Raw genomic sequence first — 23,407 nt, forward strand, 5'->3', positions numbered from 1 at the left:
TTCCAGAAGGAAAGAACCAGCCACATGCCACCTCTCTTTTCCCTCTCACCGCCCGCCATTCCATTCAATGGCAGTGTCCCTGCCTGCAGGCTTCAACGTGTCCCAAGTCAAGGGTGGCTGAGCAGCTAGTTTGGGAACAAGGAAGCCAGGACCTTGCAACAGAGGGGACACACTGACCCAAGGATGCCACGAGACATGAATTTCTCTTAGAACTTCCCATTTTAATTAAACACGGGTAAACAGGTTATCTAGATAATCACATTATCTAAGTAATTTCGAATTATTCTTGGGTTGGAACCCAGCACAACAGGTAGCAACTTGACCTCCACTGGTAAGAGGGAACAGCAGGACCAGCCCTTGTCCCTGTATCTCCCATTCTCCTCAACACGCTGGTGGTCAGAGTAAGGGCCTTTAAGTCAGACGGTCCCAAACCAATTATTTTTACAATGTAAGTGCAAGTTACATACCTGAACAAACTTTAGGAATCAGAAAACTTACACAACAAATGACTATAATATGCTATACAAACAACCCAAGATGAAGGTACATTTTTTCCAGCTTTTTTATTCTTTTAACATCTCAACAAAAAAATTTCCCCGAAGTTTAAAAAACTTGAAAAAATACAGTTTTGTATTATTTACAAACATATAAGTACAGGTTCCAATATCATACAAACATTACCACGGTAGAAATACAGTGGGAAGGCATGACGTAACCCGCTGCCTCCTGGATGGTGTAGGCTCATGGGTGTGTCTTCATAGCCACCTACCTCTGCTACTTGTTATCCTGACACATAGCCTGTTAGGCACCTGAGAGGTCGGAAGACTACTGAACATGAACTTCAACACCGTATATTTTGATCTCCATAACCCCTTGATAAGGTTACTCCATCCACAACTAAGCTACCTTTACTGTCATTGCCCTAAATGATCAAATATTAACCTCAGGAACTGTTAATATGTACACCCATCAAATTAAACATAAAATTGTGTAGCCAAATTGTGTAGCCTATATATTTAAATCCAGGAAATTCCCTAGTGCTTTGTGAACAATCTAAAATTTATTGGAGAGATATTTCCATGCTTTGGACTATGTTTTAAAAAACATTTAAAAAAAGACTGACAATAATTGGAATTAATTGGTTCCTTATGCTAATCAAGAAACTTAAAAAATTCTAAATGATAGTTTTATTTGTATTTAAAAATACATTGAAAATTCTGCATAGGCCCATGATCAAGCTTATTTTCAATGCCATTACTTAAATGTTGATGACATGGTTCGTTGTGACAAGTCCTTTTTCAAGCTGAACACCAAAAGAGGGCAACTTCTGTGGATTCCTCCTGGCCCTACCGCCGATGATGTATGTCGCCTCCTTGCTGACCACGATTCACGGCCTTCAACTGTCCTTAATCACCTGAACCGTTTTCCGGCCATAATGGTAGTAACTGTAGGCTGAGGCAGCGGTGGTGAAAGCCGTGCAACACCTTTAATGCAAAGAAAGAAAAAATTTAGTTGTCAGGTCAAAAAATGAGCAACTTGTGCAAATCATAAAAAATACATTTAAAAGAGTTATTTAAAAAGTAAAAAAAGGCTGTGTGGTGTAAATTTTTTTAACTATAAGAATGTAAATGCACTGCTTTTCTTTTAGACTTATTTGAATTAGTAATGCCACACAACTAAGCCAGTTCTTGAGCCCAAGAAAATAATGATCACACTCTAATTGTCGTTTCTGCCCAGACACGACTCTAGGTGTCGTGGTTCTCCTCTTCTGTTCACAACCACCTCACCCTCTCCAGGAGGAAGGAGCCCCAGAGCCACGTCAGAGCCTGGCTTGGCTTCAACTCTACAGCCATGTGCCTCTGCTACTGCTCATGCTGCTTAGAGTGTTTGACTATTTCCTAAATATGTGAGTCGGTTAAAATAAAATTCAGGTTTCTTTTCCGACTTCTCCTTAAGTGAACTGTAGATCAAGCAGACTCTCTCTTTGAAATCAGATCAGTGGCGCCCAGGGCCTGCTGGATGCTTGCAGCTAACAGGCTACTGTTACTGCGTCGCACACCTCTGTTCCCGCCAGGTCAGTGGAGGACCATCGAGACTGTTTATGTGATCCCAGAGTTGTCTGTGCCAGTTCAATATTCTACATTCACACATAAACCAATGACACCCACAAGCAGGAAAACTTGCTATTTCTGAGAACTAAGTTGGATGCTCTGGAAAGACCTGATAAAAAAGGTAAGTTGCTAAAAAATATCGTCAAAGCAAGCATGTAATATGACTGTCAAAATACCAGAAAAATGTTACAAAACCTAGAAAGTTTCTATATTCTGACTGCTTTGTAAATGTCTTAAACTCTGAAAGTCACTTTAAAATGAGCAGAACATGAAAATCAGAGAGGCTATATGGATTGTGTTTATTCAAAGGAAAAATTAAACCAAAAAAACTCCTCTTGCTGAACCTATAAAAGGCAGGGGCCCTGGCTGGATGGTTCGGTTGGTAACTTGAACACTGTCCCATATACTTAAAGGCTCTGGTTCAATCCTCAGTCAGGGCATGTACGGGAGGCAATGCACTGATGTTTCTCATATCGATGCTTCTGTCTCTCTCTCTCCCCCGCCCTCCCTCCTTCCCTCTATCCCTCTCTGAATTCTTCTCTCTCTTAAAAAACAAAATTGATAAATATATCCTCAGATGAGGATTTAAAAAAATTATTTTAAAGAAAAGGCACTGGTCCTATTCAAAAGATGGAGGATGAAGCAGAAAAAATGCACGCATATGGGTTTTAGAAAATGTTTAGTGTGTGTACAGTTTTTAAAGCTTCTTTAGCTTCACTGACTTTGGCTAACCAACCATTTTCTGACTCAGACTGCATCAAGCCAAAGGTTTTATTAGAGTTAAAAGTATGCTAAGATGCTGCGCTTCAACTACCAGTGTGACATTACTTAAATGCTGATGACTTAGACTCCGATAAAAGTCTGAATCCGACACATTTTCAGGGCTATAAATAACTAAGCACGATAAAATTCAAACTTCCTTCTCCAGGTTTCCGTCCCACTATGGCCCTTTCACAAAGCTGGACGCACTTTCCCTAGCTGGCGCTCCCATGCCCCTGACCTTGCTCACGGTCTGTCCTTCACTTAAACGGTCTCCGCTCAGTCTCTCCCTTACAAAACCACCTGGACCTCGTGGTTCAAATGCCAGCTTCCTCCTGGAAGCTGTCCCTCTTCTTCCTACCTGGAAATATCTTTCCTTCCTCTGAAACCCCAGTGTGTTATCTGGACCTCTCATTCCCTTTAACTTGCATGAAAGCTCCTACAATAGAACTTGGACATCCCATGTTTGATAGTAAACTTCGTAAGAATGGTATCGATCATAAATCCAGCCTGTAGCTTTGCCCAGCTGGTGCTCAACAGGCACTGCAAGAACACAGTAATTCTAGGACGGCCACAATAAGCCGTTTTGTTGACTTTCTCACAGTAAATGCTAAATTTAGCTTACCACAGTATCTGAAGATAAATGCTGTCGGCATAATTGAAAACCGGAGCTGCCAAAGAAGCTGCCACCAAGATTAACTGGACTGCTGTGTTTACCTTAAAAAAAAAAAAAGCCATAAATGAACAGTGTCAATGAGGTCCAGTTTCAAGCTCACAAGAGAGCATAAGAACACAACCACATTATGTTTGATGTTCTAATACTCCTGCCAAACAAGCTGGTATTCACACAGACGGGTGACTTCACTGTCTGGTCCACCTGTCCGCTGTTTACAGTGAGGAGACAGGCAACTGTCAGAAACTACCCCTATCTTGAATTTCTATAGCAACTCGATATGTTGCAAAGTTCTCTGCCTTTTTACAGCTCACTGAAACATCCCTGTGAACACAGGAAATAATTTCATAGATGAAAAGCAATGAAATTAGTTAAGTGACTTGCATGTAATCATAGTAGGTTACAGATCCAAGCCCAGAACCCAGATTTCCTGGCACTTCATTCAATGGTATCACTTGCCTACTTGTCAAACACTGAACTGCATTCGTTTCCATGAGAGGCAGTCTGGAGGAAGTGAAGCTTCCCCACCCTAAAGGACAGCGTGGAAGACAAAGAGAACCGGGAAGACACTGGAGGCTCCCTCCACTTCTCATGAGAAGTGTCCTGGGACAGAGGGGTGAAGTGAGAGTCAGTGGGTGCCGTGCCTAGAGAAGCGCTTACATTCTGCCATCCATTCTGCAGCCAAATTACGAGAACTCTACTTCATCTTAAAAATAAATCATAAAAATCGCCTGGATAACCTCCTGCAAGACCAAGGATTGGAGGCATTTGTCCCTCCATTTTTCCAGGCCACTTCCTACCTGTATCAAATTGCTCTATGTGATATAAGTCACCTAAACTTACAAGAAAAACAAAACCCGCGTATGTAGATAAAGGTCCACCCCAGGCAGTCTGTAAGTTTAAAACATAACCCCTCTGTCCTGAAAATGACCGACATCCCTAACCTGTTAAACCTTCATTACAAAGGACGGGGACGCAAGAATGATTAGATTAGAGCGAACCTCTCGAGGCTAACAGAAAAGCACAAGTGCCGTGAGAGGCAGTAATAGCGCCCACTCTGTGTGCAAGCACGGGCACACAGTTACTACCCTGAAATGCGCTCGGGAAATAAGGATACACAACTAAGAACAACAGCCGTCGATTCAACTCTGAATAAAAACTTTTCCCCATCCCCTTGCATGTAACAATCCATCTTGAAGACAAAAGGGCCTTATATGTATTATAGGGAGGTGGGTACTGACACCGGAAAGGAACCTTCCCTAAATGATGGCACTATTACCTCAACTTAAATTTTCAGACCACTGACCAAAACCACACAGCACATTACTAAAGATTCAGAAAGCTCTGAAGGCCCTGACCAGTGTGGCTCAGTGGGTTAGGCGTCATCCAAAGTGAAAGGTCACCAGTTTGGTTCCAGGTCAAACTCAGGGCATGCGTCTGGGTTACAGGGTCGGTCCTGTTTGGGGCATGTGAGAGAGGCAACCAGCTGATGTCTCTCTCTCTCACACTGATGTTTCTCTCCCTCTCTTTCTCCCCCCCCCACCTCTCTCTAAAAACAAATAAATAAAATCTTAAAACAAACAAACAAAAATGCAAAAAGCTTTGAGGACAAAGAAAACTAGGTTAATGACCCTACTCTCTACCTGCTACAGTCGATGCATTTAAATCTTTCTCATTTTCAGCCACTCTAGACTGAGATTTGTATTCACTGTTATAAGCTTAAAAGGATGCTGTTTGTCTCTTACCTTGCTAATGAAAGTTGGTTTTAACCTAGCAGTGGCGTAGCAAGGGTTGAAATACTTAGAGAGTGTTCGCTGGCAGAAGACAAAAAAGATAAAATTTACTCAATTTAGCATTCGATGTAAAACAAACATTTTGTTATTGTATGCAGGTTAACAGTTGCTGAGCGCCTGCTACATGCTGGCTCTGTGCAGCCCTTTGTCTGCACCTTCTATTTTCCTAAAGGAGGATCGTCTACATTCTTTATAAATTATACACAGATTACTGAATAGATTTTAAATACTCATGTTTATTTGTTAATTCCTACAAAATTCTAACAATAGCTATCATAAAGCCTGCCTCATACTTCTTTCTACTGAAAAAACACAATAAATCTCCCTTATCATTGTCCTTTATAGGCTAAAAAACAACTAGATTGGGAGACAAAGATGAGGTCATCATGGTTTGCTTAATGGTACCCAAATATCTATAAAACCAACAAATAAACATGCAAATAAACCCATGCTCATGTAGCTGTGATTCTAAAAAATCAGCTCTAGACAATCCAGAGTAGTGGCTCAATTAATTAGACAGCAAAAGGGCTTGGTTATGCAAAACACTCCTCACTGAGTTTGGATGGGGCTGGCTGGTTTGTTTTATGTATTTCAACTGAAAGAATCTGGACTTACCACAAAAACATGCCTGTTTTAAACTTATGATTCATATATTCACTGAACAACTACTACAGCTGGACGATAATTAATGTGTGCTTCTAAAAAATTCTTGGTAAATAGATTAAAAAGAAGAAACTGCCATAAATTATCGCCATAAAGTGAAACTCAATATACAACAGACTGATTCTTTTTTGCCTTAAGTTCTAAGTAATAATAAGAGAATATTTTCTTTGAAACAAACTCACCGGTGTTGGAAGAGTTCGATATCTGACATAAAAAACAGCAGCAATCAACATTACATCTCTTGAAATTATCATATAAGTAAGTGGAACTGAAAATCAAATACAACAATTTTTATTAGGATTTTAAAAGTTACTAAGATCTTACACATACAATAAAGCCTCACTCGGCCTTACCACAAACTGGTGTCTCTCATAAATAAAAATGCTTTTATAAATACCTGTTGAAGGTTTAGGATCTTTAGAGTGAACCATTGATTTTCACATTCTTGATCCTGCACTCAAAACTAAGGGAAGAGACTATGGGCATTCAAAGTCTATTTCTGCCTTTCAGAATGTTGATCTTCTAGGCCTATTTTTTTTTTCTTGCATGTTTTAAGTTGCAGTTACTTATCAGTATCAGCTCTACCCCACTCTCTCTTTTGTTATTTCTCAGCTTTGTGAATTTGTGGAAAAAAGATCCTCATGCACTACAGTTACAGAGAATGAAACGGCAAAGAGGTTGGAAAGGATGTCAGAACTCAAAACGTTCTGGCATCCGGGCCCTTCGACTGCTTGCTTCTGCATTCCAGACAACTCTACAAACAGTAACATTTGCTGCATGTACCACTCATGGAGAAACAAAATATTTTCATTCTTGTCTGGCAAGTTCTTACCCTGGCAATTGCAATGTTTTCCTCCTGCCACTTTCATTCAATGAATTCTCATTAAACATGAATTCAGCTTCTCAATATCTTCTCATTACTCCTAAGACTCTACAGCATGACCCCCAAGTCAGAGCCAGCAGAAGGGTATTGTGGATGGATGCCCAAGGAACCCCTACTACTCCTCTGTTGAATAAGACTTGTTTCACTTTACACCCTTCTGTGCTGTAAGAAGTCTTAACCGTGAACATGTATCATATTTATAAGAAAAGAAATATTAAAAAGGGGGGGGAGGAATCCCAAGGCTAAAACTTTGTTCGAAATGTTTCAATTACTAATATAAAAGGATCGTGTACATCCTCTTCCATAACACTTTCAAACAGCTCTTTTGTGAAATACTTTTGAGGCTGTACTTATGGTCCTTTCTAATTCTGATATTCTGTTGATTCTGCAACTTAAGAGAAATCTAATTAACTACAGATTTAAAATTTAAATCTCTGTGGGTCACAGCTATGATGTACTACTGTAAATGTTTATCTCTGGTCTAGTGCTGGATGACAGGACTATTTGGAAGAGAGAATGGTTCTCCGTGCAAGTCACGGCATTTGGAGCACACAAAAGACACAGCTGTGAGTCAAGGCACAAAAGCCAGCCTGCCACGACTTTTAGGGGCGTTTTAGTGCCTGTAAAACACTTTTTGTGGCAATCCTTAGCTAGCAACACCTAACAGCAATCAGATTTTAAAATGCAGCAAACTCATGCAAATTACACATGGTAAACCTCCGTAACTTGAGAAGAAAATAAACATCTATTAATGTATTTCATCACCACGGGAAAGAAAAAGTCTGTGACTTAATCCTAAATAAGAGGTTTCTGCAGAAGAGGAGATGATTCGATACATCGCGAAGACTCGGGTTCCGCTTCTATAAACTACCAAAATTACCACTTATCGAGCTTTGTTTTCAGTATTTCATACCGGTCACTTAATCTGCATGACTCCAGAAAATAGGGATCATTATCCCCATTTTACACACGTGGAAGGAAGCCTCAGGCAGACCACACAACCTGGCCAGCAGTCACCAGCTAGTCGGGACAGCCAGGAATGGACCCTAGGTCTGTGGAATTCAGAGCCTGTGCTCAGGACGCTGCATTAGGCACCAACCCAGCAGCATGAACAATTAGCATCTCGGGACTCAGTTTACCACCTGTCACAGTGAACAAGATCAGGGGTTCCCCAAGCTGTCCAGCACATGACTGCCCTGGGGAGCTTCATAACAAGCACCGGTGAGAGCTCCCTGGGGTCCGCAGGCACAGCCAGCTGGGGCCCTGCTGCGCTAGCTGATGGCCAAGGCCTCTGCCAACTGACAGTATTTATGCAGGTTCTTTGGGCAATTTTACCCAGTTCCCTGACTTTCAAGTCTTCTAGGTGACCCTGCTTTCTCTCCTGACCTTCCCTTCCCTTTTCTTCCAGGGCTAAAAGAGCTTTCATTCTGCCTACCAGAGTGTGGGTGAGGGAGTGTACGATCTGCCAGGGAATTGCTCCCAGGTTTTCCTCCCTAGCTGCCAACTCCGTCTGAAATACAGTTAACGTCTGCAACAAAGAAGTGCAACAGGGACAAATCTTCTCAGCAGTAAAGGGAAATAATAAAATTAAGTCACTTGTACATATTAAAAGTGGCCATTATCAACATCACAGGCTATTTGCATTGAAAATAATAAATTTAATAACACGTTATTCTAGAAACTGATTTAAACCAGCAATGAGAAGCTGCTATAGAGTAAAACCAGAAATAATATAATGATATGACAAGAAATCACTAGTTGGTAAACGTGGCAGAATACATGTAAGCAAGTAGAAATGACCAGAGAGTCGCACCCTACACTGTCATCAATGTAACAAATCAAAGCATCTGTTTTTATCCTTCTCTCCTTTTCCAGAGAAAGAACGAGAAAGACAAATATTATCCTAGCTGAGGACGAAAGCAAATGTCTTACTCTTGAAGAAACAAGGAGCAGCATAAAAAGAAGACATGAGAGTGCATTTATGCGTCTCTCTGGAAAACCCGTCTACAATGAAAGGAAGTCCAGTCACAAAGCCAAAGAGAATGGTTCTAACTAAGGTTATTAGTAGTAACTGTCTCACTAGAGTGGGGAGAGCTGAAGCCCAAGTTATTCACAAACGGATGCTTGCGGAGGGAGAAGCAGGCACTCAGACCCCTGTCCTGGCACCCACCTGACACCGGTCCGCCAGGTCTCAGCACCAGAGCTGTGCGTCTCCGCAGCCAAGAGTGGTTTTCACGATTTTAAATGACTGGGGAGGGGGAACCCCAAAGAGTACTATTTCATGACATGTGGAAATTATATGAAACTCAATTTCTACTGTCCATATGCAAACTCTTTTTGAAACACTGCCGCTCTCATTCATTCACATATTCTCTGTGCAGAATATATGGCTGCAACGAAGACCACCCGGCCCACAAAGCCTCAAATATTACTATATGGCCCTTTAAGGAAAAAATTTGCCAACCACTGTACTACCTGTTACCTCTGAACACAGGGCTCACTGGAGTCGAGAGGGATTACGTGAAAATCAACATTCTGAAAACTGAGACCCCCACCCCAAGCTTTGCACTCCTCCCACAGCTTTGCACTAAAACACTGGAAGCAAGAAGAGGTCTTCTGTACAAAATAGACGCACAGGTACTGAGAGTTCAGGGCCATGCCTGGTCCTGCCTTTCACCCCAGAGAAAAACACACTACCCAACAAATTCCGCCAAGGCCCAGAGAGCTCAATTAACATTTTATGCCTCCCTAAAGTATAAGCAGGCAGCCAAGGATCACCAGACATTTCAGAAAGTCTCCATTACAAAATAAAGACCAAAACAAACAAACAAAAAATGGAATTTGAAAGAAATAGATACAATACTGAAGGGGGGGTGTCAACGAAAAAAAAAAAAAACCCTTAAAAGTAAAAACACATACAGACACATGCCACTTAAAGACAGACAGGTTCTGAAAAATGCAGTTAGATGACACCACTGTTGTACAAATGTCACTGAGTGCACTCGCACAAACCTAGATGATGCAGCCGACTACACACCTAGGCTACGACCTGCACGGCAGGTTATCACACAAAGTGACACAAGATTAGATCGCACACAAGAGAATGAAGCAAATGCGAGGCGCAGTAAGCACAGGACGCTGCCAGCATAACATGGCTAATGCTTCACAGCAAACTTTTTTTGTAAATCCTCACCCAAGTTTATGTTTTAGTGATTTTAGAGAGAGAGAGGGAGGGAGGGAGGGAGGGAGGAAGGGGGGAAGGGTGGGGCGTGGAGGAGGAAGCAGGAGAACAGGGAGAGGGGGAAAGGGAGAAAGAAACACCAATGTGGAAGAGAAACATGGGTGGGTGGTCTCCCACACGCACCCAGAGCCCGGATCGAACCTGCAACCTTTTGGTGCACAGGATGACATTCCACCCAACTGAGCCACCCGACCAGGGCCAAACTTTTAAACTTTTCTTTTTAACAAGTAGAAAGAGTATACTCTAAAATGAGAATAAAAATATAAAAGGATAAATACATGAACCAGTAACACAGTCCTTTTTATCAAGCATTACGTACTGTACACAATCTTACGAGCTACAGTCATATGACAGTACGTCTGTTCACACCAGCGTCACCAGGAACACATGAGCAGCGTACTGCTCTGTGACGTAACAGTGGCTTCGACATCACTAGGTGATGGAAGTCTTTAGCCATTATAATCTTGTGGGACCACCATCATGCAAGTGACTGACAAAAACAGTTATGTGGAGCATGACTGTACAAATAGGATAGACAGGTAAATTGAAGACATCCTGAATGATACTATTTACCTAGGAAATTTTATTTAAAAACACAGGTTTTTGAAAAAGGAGCATGGAACAAGAGCTCTTAGAAATTAAAGTGACCATGACATAACTATCAAAGACATGGTAATTTTTAGAACCAGAGCACGAGATTTCAGACCGAAGGGTACTACTTAATACCTAGCACAACGAAAGGCTCACAACAAATTCAGGGAGGATCTGGAGCATAAACCACTGTAAAATTTCAGTGGTATCTGAAATTTTCAGTGGTACCTGAAAAATTCAGTGGTACCTATGTCAAACTGGAGAACTGAATGAGCAAGTGCGTTGGTCAGCACCCAAGATGGGGCCCGGAAAGATGAACATGAGGCAGTTTATGGAAAAAGATGCTAAGACTTAAAAGATACTGTGAAAAAGTTTGACATAGGTACGCTGCAGTTCCAAAAGAATGCAAAAATAGGCAATAGCATATCTAACAAGGCTAAGAATTTTCTAGAACTGATTAATGATATCAATCCACAAATTAAAAAGCCCAGTAAATCCCAAGCAAGATAAATAAGAAGAAATTCATACTAAAAATATTGTGAAATTATAGAAAACCAAAGGCAAAGAAGAAATCTTAATAGCATTCAAAGTAAAAATATTTCCTTCAAAAAAGACATGGAGGAGCAGCATTCTTACTACCAAGAACAGAAACAAAAAAATAACTAAGTACATTAAATGTGCTGAAAGAAAATAACTACCAGCCCTGGCTGGTGTAGTTCAGTGGATTGAGCACGGGCCTATGAAGCAAAGGGTCGCTGGTTCCATTCCCAGTCAGGGCACATGCCTGGGTTGCAAGCCAAGTTCCCAGTGGGGGACACACGAGAGGCAACCACACACTGATGTTTCTCTCCCTCTCTATCTCCTTCCCTTCCCCTCTCTCTAAAAATAAATAAAATATTTTTTAAAAAGAAAGAAAATAACTACCAACCCCAAACTGTATACTCAGCAAAAATATCCTTCAAGAATAAAAGCAAAAATCAGACAGAAAAAAGACAAATACTACATGGGACCACTTTTATGTGGAAACTAAAAAAATGAACCCGGAGACAGAAACAGAGTGGGTACCAGAGCGTGGCAGGGAGAAGAAACTGGGAGAGGCTAGAAATGGGACAAACTTTCAGTTTTAAGATGAATACAGCCTAATAACATACAACGCGGTGATTATAATAAAAATACATAAAATAACACTGCTAAGAGATTCACGTAAAAGAGTCGGGAGGCTCTTACGGAAGTCGGCCCTGTACGCACCTTGTGCCTCAGTGATCGGACTGCTAATCAATTGCTGTATCTCTTGCTAAAGGCAGCTCAAGGTCAAACGACAAACGTCTTGGAATAACAACTGCCAAACGTATACACATGAATTTTATCTACTTCGCTGTAGTCTGTGCATACTGCAACTACCCAATCCCTGCTCAACTACCCAGGATCTTTCACTCTCGTGGAAGAATTACATTTTGTGGTTTTTGCTTTTACAAACCCTGCCTTTCTCTGCTGTCTCCAGGGTGCAGTTTGGGTTGCTGCCTGGATCTGTGTCTTTAAGATGCCAAATAAACTTTTAGTCTTACAGTATCAAATATTTATTGGTTAACGAGGACTACTGTTAATAACACTTTATTATTTTAATTGAAATTCGCTGAGAGTAGAACATAAATTTTCTCATACACAAAAAAAGGCAAAATAAAAATATTTTCAGAGACATAAAGACAATAATGCACGGCCAGTAGATCTGTATAAAAAGAATTTCTAAAGATATACTTTCGACCAAAAAAAATATTCCAGATGGAGGGTTTGCAATACTCCAACAATGTAAACCAAAAAGTAAACATAAAGATAAATCTAAATGAACAGCCCTGGCTATTGTGGCTCAGTGGATTGAGCACAGGCCTGTAAACCACATGGTCACCAGTTTGATTCCCTGTCAGGGCACATGCTTGGGTTGCAGGCCAGCCCCAGCTGGGGTCACACGAGAGACAACAACACATTGATGTTTCCCTCCCTCTCTTTCTCCCTACCTTCCCCTCTCTCTGAAAGCAAATAAATAAAATCTTTATTTAAAAAATCTAAATAAACACTGATTTTTAAAACAATACTATCATTTGAATTTAAGAAATATATAAAATTAAGGTATGACAACAATAACCTACATAAAATATAGAACCACCATCACTCAGAAGCGTCAGAAATCACGCTGGGCAAGAGACCAACAGCCACCTAAGTTAGTCTCAACACGTTGATGTTTTTCTCCCTCTCTTTCTCTGTCCCCTCCTCTCTCTCTAAAAATACATAAAATCTTTTAAAAATAATAACAATGTCAACTGAATTCTCCTTGGTTCTTTTTCCCCCACAAGTTATTTGTATTTATCAGAATGAGACCAGTCCTGCCCCCTTCAACCCCACCAATCATATAAGAACACAATTCTGACTGTCAAAGCAGCACATAAATATAAACATTATTCTAGTTCATCTTTTAATTTAGAGCAGGAATTTCAAAGCCTGAAGATACAGGAGGAAAAAATGTCTAGAGGATTCTATAGTAGACTCAAACGCCTTCCTCTCAAATGTCAATACTACATGCTATTTCCTGAGATACCATGCAGCAGCTTCTTTGTTCTCAGTACCATTCTAAACTCCTGGAAATAATTTTAGCTGAACCAAGGGGGAGAAACTAAGAGAGAGGTGAAGTAAAAAATGAACAAACAGAAAAGCACATGCAAAGCAAAAGATCATAACATTCCGCTAGGAGGAATATTCATAATGTAATATACAAACTAATATGCATGATCTGAAATTGCATAATAGTGTCTAATTAATAAAAGTGTGAAATAGATATCTTCAAGGTTTCAGAGTTCTAATTTATTATGATTAAATTTTACTTAGAAACAATTTAAATACTTTCAAAAACCTAGTCACTAAAAACATGTAACAGTTTCGAAACATTCTAGAGTAATATAAATTGGCACTGTGAAATAATATTTGCTCAATTTTAACTTTAAACAATCTTACTAAACGAATTCTACTAGTATAATAAGGACATAAATTCTAAAGTAAAACATATAGCTTTATAAGCCAAACAGTTCAACAGTTTAAAATTAAGAAAACAGTTTGAAGTTGAAAAAATGTATTTTTGGAACAAATATCCTACAAGAAATCCTAACCTGACTTCCCTCATTGTTCCCTGTGCTATAAGGCAGTACACATGGCCCTGGCCCGTGTGGCTCAGTGGGTTGGAGCATCGTCCAGAAAACTGAAAGGTCATGGGTTTAACTCCTGGTCAGGGCACATGCCTGGGTCGCAGGTTCCATACCCAGTCAGGGCTTGTACAAGAGTCAACCAATTGTTTCTCTCCCCCTCTCTCCCTCCCTTCCCCTCTAAGCATGTCCTCAGGTGAGGATTAAAAATAAAAAGTACACAGGTCAGCATTCTTACCTGGAATAAGATCTGCATAGGTCAAGCTAACATATAAGATACTGATAAGTATTTTATCAGCAAGTGGATCAAGAGCACTTCCCAAAGCTGATTTTTGACTGGCCCAGTTTCGAGCAATAAATCCATCCAACTGAAAATAGAAGTTGTTTGTTTTTTTAAAATAAACGTCATAATAGTTACAGAGTAGATATCTCAAAGAGATACCAGAACAGCAACTATACTTTTATAAAATGTAAATAAAATCTTTCTTTCTTACCTCCAAACCTTATTCTTCCACTGGTAAATACTTAGCTTTTAAATTATCAACTGGCCGGAAAATAATTTCACTTTTCCAAGGTTCCTTTCTTTTTCAAAGCCTTCCAGTATTTCTCAGTGTTTTCACAATGCTCCTTCGTGGGACGAACCCAGACAGGAATTTCGAGATGTGGAAACCTCCCCCAAACTCACAGGAAGCGCGACTGACAGAGCTGGACTAGAAGGCCCCCTCCTGAGCCTTGGGCTGTAGCTGCTTGCACTTGCAAGGACGCCCCTTTAACTGGGAGACTTGCTCTTACCTACTTTTCTGATACCATCCAACTGCCTCAGTTTTCATTATTTTCAGGGTTTTCGTTTGCTTGTTTAGTGCCACTGCTGAGTCCACATCTGGCTGCCTCTGCATGGCCTATATCTGAATAAACTCAACCCTCTATACCTGGCCTTCTGAAAATCCCTGATATGAAAACTACTGGTTCACTGTTCTTGCAAACATATTATATTTTAAGCAGAGAACATACCTGGTTGCCACTGGGCCAAATGGGGCCTTGCAGGCTGGTTTTGTAGGACCTGCCCAAAGCTTTTATAAACATGAATTAGTTGCCAGTATTGAAATATTCAAAGTCTTGCCACAGAAGTTCAGATCTCCAGGCCCACCCCGGGGCCACACAATGAACTGAAACCAAGTGTCGCCTACCCCCGCTAAACAAGGTGGATATTTTCTGGTTTTCTAAGTCCCTACTTGGCTTTTACTGATTTTACTTAACTTTAAGCTTCAAAAATTTTCTAGCCCTATTTCCAAGGAAAAATATCAAATTAACTTAGATGTAATTTCACATGGTATATCTCGTAGGAAAAGTCCTCCACGTCTTAAGTATTCCAGTGAGTTAGAGGAGACAGCAGCAGCACAGAACAATGGTTAAGAACTTGCTTTTTGCAACTGAACATAATTGGTTGAAGTCCTGGCTCCCCCACTTACTGTGTGACCTTGGGCAAATTATTTGGCTTCACTAAACCTCAGTTTCCTCATCTGTAAAACAGAAACAGATTTACCTACCTCAAAGGCTTGGTTGTCTTCAGCAATCAACATTTAGTAAATCTTCCAAGAAAGCAGTTACTAAATAGTATCACTACAACTGAAAGAACCTATTTAATTCTCAGCCAGACTAGATGTAAAACTAGCTAACGGGAGTACTGGAAGTTGGGGGCTGGGAACATTCAGCTTTCAGTTCAGCTTCTGACCTCAGGGAACCCCAGCTCCCATTTTTTTTTTAACTATCATCACCCTCCCACCCTCACTGCTCCTCCACCCTCGTTGGATCCCAAGGTCATCGATATCATTCCTGCTCTACAAACACCTGTAACTCCCTACTCCTCCCCCCCTTAATCCTGCTTGAACACAACTACCCGTGTACTCTAGCCAGGCCTCTGCCCAATCACTAAACAGTGATCAAAAAACACACACAGCCCCAGCGGTGTGGCTCAGTTGGTTGGAGCGGCATCCTGTAACCAAAAGGTTGCAGGTTCGATTCCTGGTCAGGGCACATAGCTAGGTTACAGGTTCGATCCCTGGTTCAGACACGTACGATCCCTGGTCTGGGGCCATAAAGGAGGCAACCAATCCATGCTTTGCTCTTGCATCCATGTTTCTCTCTCCCCCTTCCCCTCTCTCTAAAAATAATGAGAAAATGTCCTCAGGTGAGGATAAAAAAACACACATAAATAGGCTGATTGACCCCACTTCAAATTCCTGACCACCAGATCTCCTGTGGGCACTTAGTATTCTCTGGCCACACCAGACCTGCCTATGTTCTCTCTTCACACTGTCTTCTCTCACCTCAAACCAACTCCATCCCTTCCAAACCTCTCGCTCTAGCTCATGACAACGACTCCATCTTCCACGAAGCACAGAAGCAGACCGCCGGCACTCCCTCCTATTCCTGCCTCCAGACCCACCACCTACAGGAATCCCTCACTCCCTCCGCCTTCCCTGATCCCTGGTCCCAGGTCCTCTCGCCTTCTGCGCATTGTCTTCCTTCTTCCCTGCCTTCCCTGCATCACCAATCTCTCCCGTCCTACCCTACCATTAATTAGCTAATTAAGAACAAGATTTTCCCCAGTACATCTATCCTTAAAACCATTCTTCCTTGACCCCATTTCTTCACTACCCTGTAAAGCAGGGCTTCCTCACAGTGATGCCTACTGTCACCACCTCACATCTGAACACCAACCGACTCTGTCCCCTCCCTCTGTGGACGGTGCTCATAAAGGTCACCAATGTCTATGTTCTCAGGGGACTTGACGGCAACACAAACTGAAGCCCTTTCTTCACCCAACTTCTGGGACACCTCACTGCCTAATATGCCCCCTTCTCCCCAGCTGTTTCTTCTCAGCGACACTTTCTCGTGCCTTTTCCATTGCACTACTTACTGCTCACTCCTCTGACCCCTTCTCTTATCACAGCCTATCCTGACTTGGCCCAGACCTGACTACGTCTATGCCGATAATGCTCAAATCTATCTCTAGCCACGACTTCTTTCAGATCCACAGTACTCCATTCAACTACCCAATTGATAACTCTACGTGAAAGGGCACAACAGCCCTGGGTGCTGTGGCTCAGGTTGTTGAAGCGTCATCCCATAAATCAGAAGGTCCCAGGTTTGATTCCCAGTCAGGGCACATGCCTGGGCTGTAAGTTCTGTCCCCGGTCAGGATGTGTACAGGAGGAAGCAACCGATGGATACTTCTCTCTTCCCCCCGCCCCACTCCTCCACCACTTCCTCTCTCTTGAAATCAGTAAACATACCCTCAAGTGAAGACTTAAAGAAAGGCATAATAGTTCTTGGTATTTTCCACAAACTCTGCCCTACCTAGAGTGTTGCCAATCCCAGAAAATGTTAATTTCCATGTACCTGCTTGTTGAAAAGAAAAAAAAGGAACAACCTGCCAATCATATTTAACTTTTTCTGACCCCACACATCCAATCCATCAATGTATCAACTCTTATCTTCAAAACAGATCTCAAACCTAGTCCCTTCTCTCCCACTGCAAACTCGCACCTCAGTCCAAATGACCCATCCCCTCTAGATTATTGGAAGCCTTCTAACCAGCCTCTCTGCTCCCACTCTCACCTTCCAATAGTCCACTCCCCATAAACAAGGTAAATGAGGCCTTCTCGTTCCACCCATTAAACCTTTCATGAATCCAGCCATCTGCCCAGCAGCCATTCTGGAGGCCTCAAAACCTCTAAGAAATAAATGTAAACTACAATGCCAGTTAACTCAGGCTTCCAAATACACTGATTTATATCTGCAAATGTAAATGAGGCTCCTCCCTTTCAGTGAATATTGCAATCTCATGTGGCAGCTAAAGAAATCTACAAACAAAAAAAAAGATCAAATCCAGTAGATGAACAAGATTTTGTCTATTAAAAAAAATTCCGTTGTTAGTATAAAAAGACTTGGACAGGCTTGGAGACCATGTTGATAATAAGCGGAGGCCTTCGGGCTTCAGAAATAAAAGCAGGGACAAAAGAAAGGAGAGACTGTGAGACTGGGGAGAAGTGTGACCAACGGGACCTACCACTGAACACTGAGGCGGCAGCCATTCTGCACTATGTTTGATGCGTCTCTGGAAACGCCAGATACTGATGCAAATGCCCTCCTCTGTTTATCCTGCAAAGTCTTCAGCCAGTTCCACATTGCTCACCAGCTACTGGCAGGGGGGAATTTTGTTTCTATGAGTCTCAATGAAAGATGTTGTAAAACTCTTATTAATTGGAAATTAGTTTCTCTTCATTCCCACTAAATATTGAGCAAAGCTTTTCAAACAAACCAGTTTTCAGAAGCACCAAATCGTTACTGCCTGTCCTGGGTGCTCATATGGATCTCGGCCAGCCCTTTGCAAGAACATACTGTACCTATTTCTACATGCTAACTTTGCCCAGATTTTAAGTTTTTCCTTTACCTTTTCCCTACTTCCCTCAATTGTGTTATTGTAGGACAAGTATTCATAAGCCATTTTGAATCCCTTGTGAAACAAGGTAGGAGATGAAAACAAACTGTCTTATAGGATGATGGCTGATCAGTCCATGAAAGCCTATTTAACACATAATATAGTCTTCCCAAGTTCTAATTGGAGGTGGCCCGAGTAAATCCTGCCCTCTACACCCCAAGTGACACAGCGGTGCCCAGGAGCAGTCCTTTCCTCTGTCTGTCTGCTGGGGGAACAGAAGGTCGGACGCCTAATGCCCACCTAGGGCAGGGTCTCCTGCTGAGTAGCCAGAAGAGTATGAAGCAGGGATCACAGGCCAGATCTGTGTGTGTGTGGGGGGGGGGGGCAGGGGCCTCCCAGCAGCACAAACCCCAGTGGAGCTCCAACCTCTACAAGCTCCCTGATCACGATAACTAGCCCACTGTTTTCCTGTCCACCAGTAACAACCAACTGTCATTGAAGATCAGAGTTATTTCTATCACAATAAACAGAAAAATAGTCTCACAGCTTCTTTCCTTTATTTCTATCTCTAATGCAAGTACTTGGCTCTTTGGAAATTCCCAAGTGTCTTTCTATTATGATAAAGTTAAAAACCAAGAGTAAAAAGCTCTCTCTCCTATGCCTTCATTCAACCTTCACTACTTTCCTTAGATCATATGAAGAGTAAGAGTCCCGCAGTGATGCTACGGACAAGTCCTTGCACAAAGTGCCAGGTGAAGTTGTCTTGAGGATTTCCTTCCGAGGAAGAGCCGACTAAAGTCCGCTATTTCCATGTAGTAGAAACTCTGGGCTGTGGGAAGGAAGCAAGTGACTTTATAACTTACCAAATCCGTTAGTCCAGCTAAAGCAAAAACTCCTAGTGCTATACTAAAATCTTCTTCAATAATCAAATAGCCCAAAACCGGGGCCAAGCCAATTCTCGTCATTGACAACATATTTGGGATTGTCCACGGGTTTTCATACTGAAACACAAAGAAAACAAAATTTCAATTAAATTCATAATTTAAATAACTATATACATTAGAAAAATACACTTAAGGGTCAGAAGCTACATACACTTTACTTATTTTATTTTTTTTATTTTAATTGTTGTTCAAGTACAGTTTTCTGTCTTTTACTCCCATCCCAGCCCACCCACCCAGATCCCCCAACTTTTTTAATTTTATTTATTTATCTTAGAGGAAGGGAAGGAGAGAGGGAGAAAACATACCTCACACCCCCTCCTACCCTCAATCCACCAGCCAGGTCCCCCACATACTTTAAATTTAGTACTTTAAACTGAGTTTTTAAATCCTGTTTTCATAGACATCACTCTAAAGCTGTCAACAATGCCAACTGGTGTGGCTCAGTGGGTTAAGAGTTGTCCTGCAAACCAAAAGATCGCCAGTTTGATTCCCACCAGGGTGCGTGACTGGGCTGTAGGCCAGGTGCCTGGTTGGGGGTGTGCAAGAGGCAACCGACCAGTTTTTCTCTGGCACATAGATGTTTCTATCCCTCTTTCTCTCTCCCTTCCCCTCTAAAAATAAGCAAACAAAATATGTTTAAAAAATAAAACTGTCAAGGATACAGAAGATGAGTCATGTACCTAAAGGTAGGCTAAAGGGTCTACTATTTTTGAGTTTTCTTTCTCAAGAGAGAAAGAACACACATTATCTACCATATAAATCATGCCTTTAAATATATGATCTCACCATTAAAATCCAAACCTTTAAACACTGCTTTTAAAAGTGAAACTTCAAAGGGATGTCAGTGTAGGAAAAAAATGTCAGGAAAAAAGCCAAATTATCAACCTCTGGCATTCTGACTTAAAAACATTTATTGAAAATAACCCCCCTCACTCCTCTAGTACCCACCAAAAGAACACTAAATGACACCCAGTGTCTGTGAGCATGAATGAAGAGGATGACAAAACAGTTAATTCCATAAGCTCACTACTAAATTGGAGAACTGCTGGAAGAAAATGAAACTAAGAATAGGAATTGAGATCCTTAGGAAATAAAGAGAAATTTGGAAAACTCAAAATAGCCTCAGAAATGTTAAGATCCCCAATTAGAAACCTCTGTGGGAGCTTTATGATTCCTTGAAACTTCATCTGGGGCCAAGCTGTTTCAAGTAGGCACTCACAAAAGGGCTTCTTGGCAGCTGCTCTAAAGAACATTCCTTGCTTGGCAAACAATGTTTCATGAGAGGATATTTCAACTCAAAAAGCCTCAGCCTAAGCTCTAAGACACCTTGCACAATAGGGCACAGAAATAATATCAAGAAAATGTCTCTCCCTAAGGCCTGGATTTTTCCCCCCACTGTGACAAGGCTGCCAATTCTATCCCAAGGAACTCTCCCATAAGATTAACCCTAGTTAATTATTTTCTTAATCAGTAACCAATTTGCCTTAACATTTATCTTGATTTTTTTAGGTGACTATTTCCATTTCTAAAGACATCTTTTAAAATTCCATGAACCACCCTGTAAAAGAGTTCAGATACTAAGTTTCTGTTTTAAACGGAACCTGGCATGAAATGTGCATCTCAGCTTGGCAGCAAATGGGGTTATTAGGATCAGGTGGCAGAACAGCCGACCTTGAAAGCTACAGAAAAACTTCAACTTCTCCTGGGAACAATCACCATACAAGAAGCAATACAAATCTCTACCCAGGGACCTTTTATTGAAAACAGACCACATTATATCGTTACTGGTAAATGGAAACATTCTTGGAATATGTTCCCAATTCAAGTTCAAAGGTCAGAGTGTTTCAGAGAAAAAGAGTTAAGTCTGTTGACCATACTGTGGTACAAAATTAGTCAAACACCCAGTCAATGTTACAAGTGGTGGGGATGGGGGGGGGGCATTGACAGTTCATTATTGAGAAAAAGGAATAACAAAGCCAAGGGTCAGAATAAAGCAGCCCAAAACTAATCTCAGATATTCCTGGGACAAAATTAAAGGCAAAGCTGCAAACAGCCAGATCATTTCATTTGGTGAATTAATAAACCAGGTTGAAGGCAGTGAAAGGGGTTCTTTTTAATAAAATATGTATCAGTTAAAATCAAGTTACCGCATTCATTTATAATCATTAAATTTGTAAATTTCTAAATTAAAGTTAAGACACCTTATCTCAGATTACCCAACCAAATAACCTGTGGCATACTCGACCAAGTACCGCCGTTCTGGGAAGGGCTTCAGCGAGTATAGGCAGCCTCAGAGCATCCAGCCTTCAAACCCTGACATGCTTTAGCTATCAGAGATGCTGAGAGCCCTGCCAGGATGTGACCACCTCAACCCATGCTGCACAACTGCTGAAGGCAGTACTGGGGCGCACTGAAGACATAACAATTGAAGATGTAATAATTGCATGAGGCTTGCTAACGTGACATCAAAAGCTGTCCTACATTCATGCTCTGGTGTCTTCTACTTGGGCAGTATTTCAACAGGTACGTAGAAGTTCCCTCCGTTACCTCAAGCGAGTGCTAATCTTTTTTTTTGTAATTAGAGGTCAGTCTTTCAAGTAAGACTTAAACTATTTAATTATCATTCATCTCATAGTGTGTAAGGTTGCCAGAGGTCAAACAATAGTGAACGAAACCTGCACGAGCAAACAGAAAGGCCTGTATACCTTTCTGATGATTCCCATACTTTCCCCCAACACTGGGGATTCCCTTCATTAAATTAAGACCAGTGAGGGCTATTTTTACCAATGCAATACCAGGGCCGGTCCAGCAACCAAAGCGGATAGAAGCGGCGGGGGTTGAGGAGTCTAACTTGACTACGGAGACCGAAGGTGGACACTGTTAGTACCTCTGGAATTCATCCCACCCGGATAACCTGCCCGTTACTTCTCTTCAGAAAACGGTTTCCAAGTTGTGAAACCGAAACGCTAGACCAAGACCAAAGTCCGTTATCAGCGTCCAGGGCTGAGCCCCCACAAGGCCCGCGACCCTGACCCAGCGTTGCCCCTTCTCTCCCGTACGTACCAGGCTGGCGGCGCTCCCTGCGCCCCACCGGCCGCCCGGGGCCTCGGCGGCGGCACCCTCTCGGGCCGCGGGCCCGGGGGCCGCCTTGCCCGCGCCCGAACAGTGGCTCCGCGGGACTGCCCCAGGCAGCCACTGGCCGAACGCGGCGGGGCGCAACCGCCCACGTTCCGCCAGGCAGCCCAGGCAGATAGGTGCGGGCGGCAGCCGGGCCCCGAGGGCGCGCCCCTTGCTCGGCCGCACCCGCGGTGCCCAAGCGGCTCCGCGCAGGGCACCCCACGAGCCACGCGCCACGCACGAAGCTAGCATGGCCCTGCGGCCGCGCCGCGGCAATGATGGCAGCAAGAGATTAGCAGCCTGGGGTACCGACGAGCCACTTCTCCACCGACTGCCCCAAGTCTCGGAGGACCTCGGACGCGTCCATACTTGTTTTTAAACCCCAGCACGCTCCTCTTATACAGGTGGCTTGCAGCCGCCAAGGGCGGACGGACGACTTCGCGACGCTTTTGCGACACCGTCGCCACCCGGCTTCCCAGCGCCCCCGGCGGAGCGGAAGGCGCTTGCCGCCGAGTCCCGCGGCCTTTCGGGGGGCGGGTAGTGTGTGTTGCCTGCGCCTCTGCTCCCGGCCGCGACGAAGTCGTGGGCAGGGGATTAGAGAGAGCATCGAGCTGGGAGGGGTGAGTGATCGCTCGGTGGACCTGGCCGGGAGCTGGCAGGAGCTTTCCCGGGCCTGAGCCAAGTATGCAACCAAGCTTCTGAGCCAAGCTTGCAGAAATACCTCCTTCCGTGGTGTGCGTGGCTGCCTCTGGGCTCTCTTGTGAGGTTTAAATATTGATAAAGTGGTCCAAAAGTAATTAATGCCGACTCCTAGCTCTTTCTCCTCATTTGAGTGTTGCATATGCCAAAAATACGGGGTTTTAGAAAATGCCAATAACTACTAATTGTTTACCTGAAAATGGTGTTCACTATAGCCAAGCAAGCAAGCTTGCCCGCTCGCGCTGTCTGTGTATATTATACATGTATATCTACCTATTATTTATATATTATATATATATAT

The 23,407-nt window shown here is 42.5% G+C and overlaps 1 protein-coding gene across 3 annotated transcripts; it reads right to left on the bottom strand.

Annotated features, from left to right (window-relative positions):
* Positions 1 to 196: 196 nt before the first annotated feature.
* CRLS1 (cardiolipin synthase 1) lies at positions 197 to 23,014 on the bottom strand. 3 transcript variants are annotated; one of them, XM_053671057.1, is made up of 7 exons: positions 22,777 to 23,014; positions 19,087 to 19,175; positions 14,141 to 14,270; positions 6,182 to 6,267; positions 5,289 to 5,357; positions 3,496 to 3,587; positions 197 to 1,484 (listed from the first exon to the last, which is right to left on the bottom strand). In XM_053671057.1, exons 1-7 carry the CDS (start codon positions 23,012 to 23,014, stop codon positions 1,397 to 1,399), a joined length of 792 nt encoding a protein of 263 aa, XP_053527032.1. In that variant the 3' UTR covers positions 197 to 1,396. The 3 variants fall into 3 exon arrangements, with proteins under 3 accessions (XP_053527032.1, XP_037003635.2, XP_037003636.1); XM_037147740.2 differs by lacking the exon at positions 19,087 to 19,175 and adding an exon at positions 19,210 to 19,347 and having other exon boundaries at positions 22,354 to 22,848; XM_037147741.2 differs by lacking the exon at positions 19,087 to 19,175 and adding an exon at positions 19,210 to 19,347 and having other exon boundaries at positions 22,777 to 22,831.
* Positions 23,015 to 23,407: the final 393 nt, after the last annotated feature.

This window comes from Artibeus jamaicensis, unplaced genomic scaffold (assembly GCF_021234435.1).
Source record: "Artibeus jamaicensis isolate MK-2021 breed Jamaican fruit bat unplaced genomic scaffold, CSHL_Jam_final contig_685, whole genome shotgun sequence".
NCBI classification, from domain to species: Eukaryota; Metazoa; Chordata; class Mammalia; order Chiroptera; family Phyllostomidae; genus Artibeus; species Artibeus jamaicensis.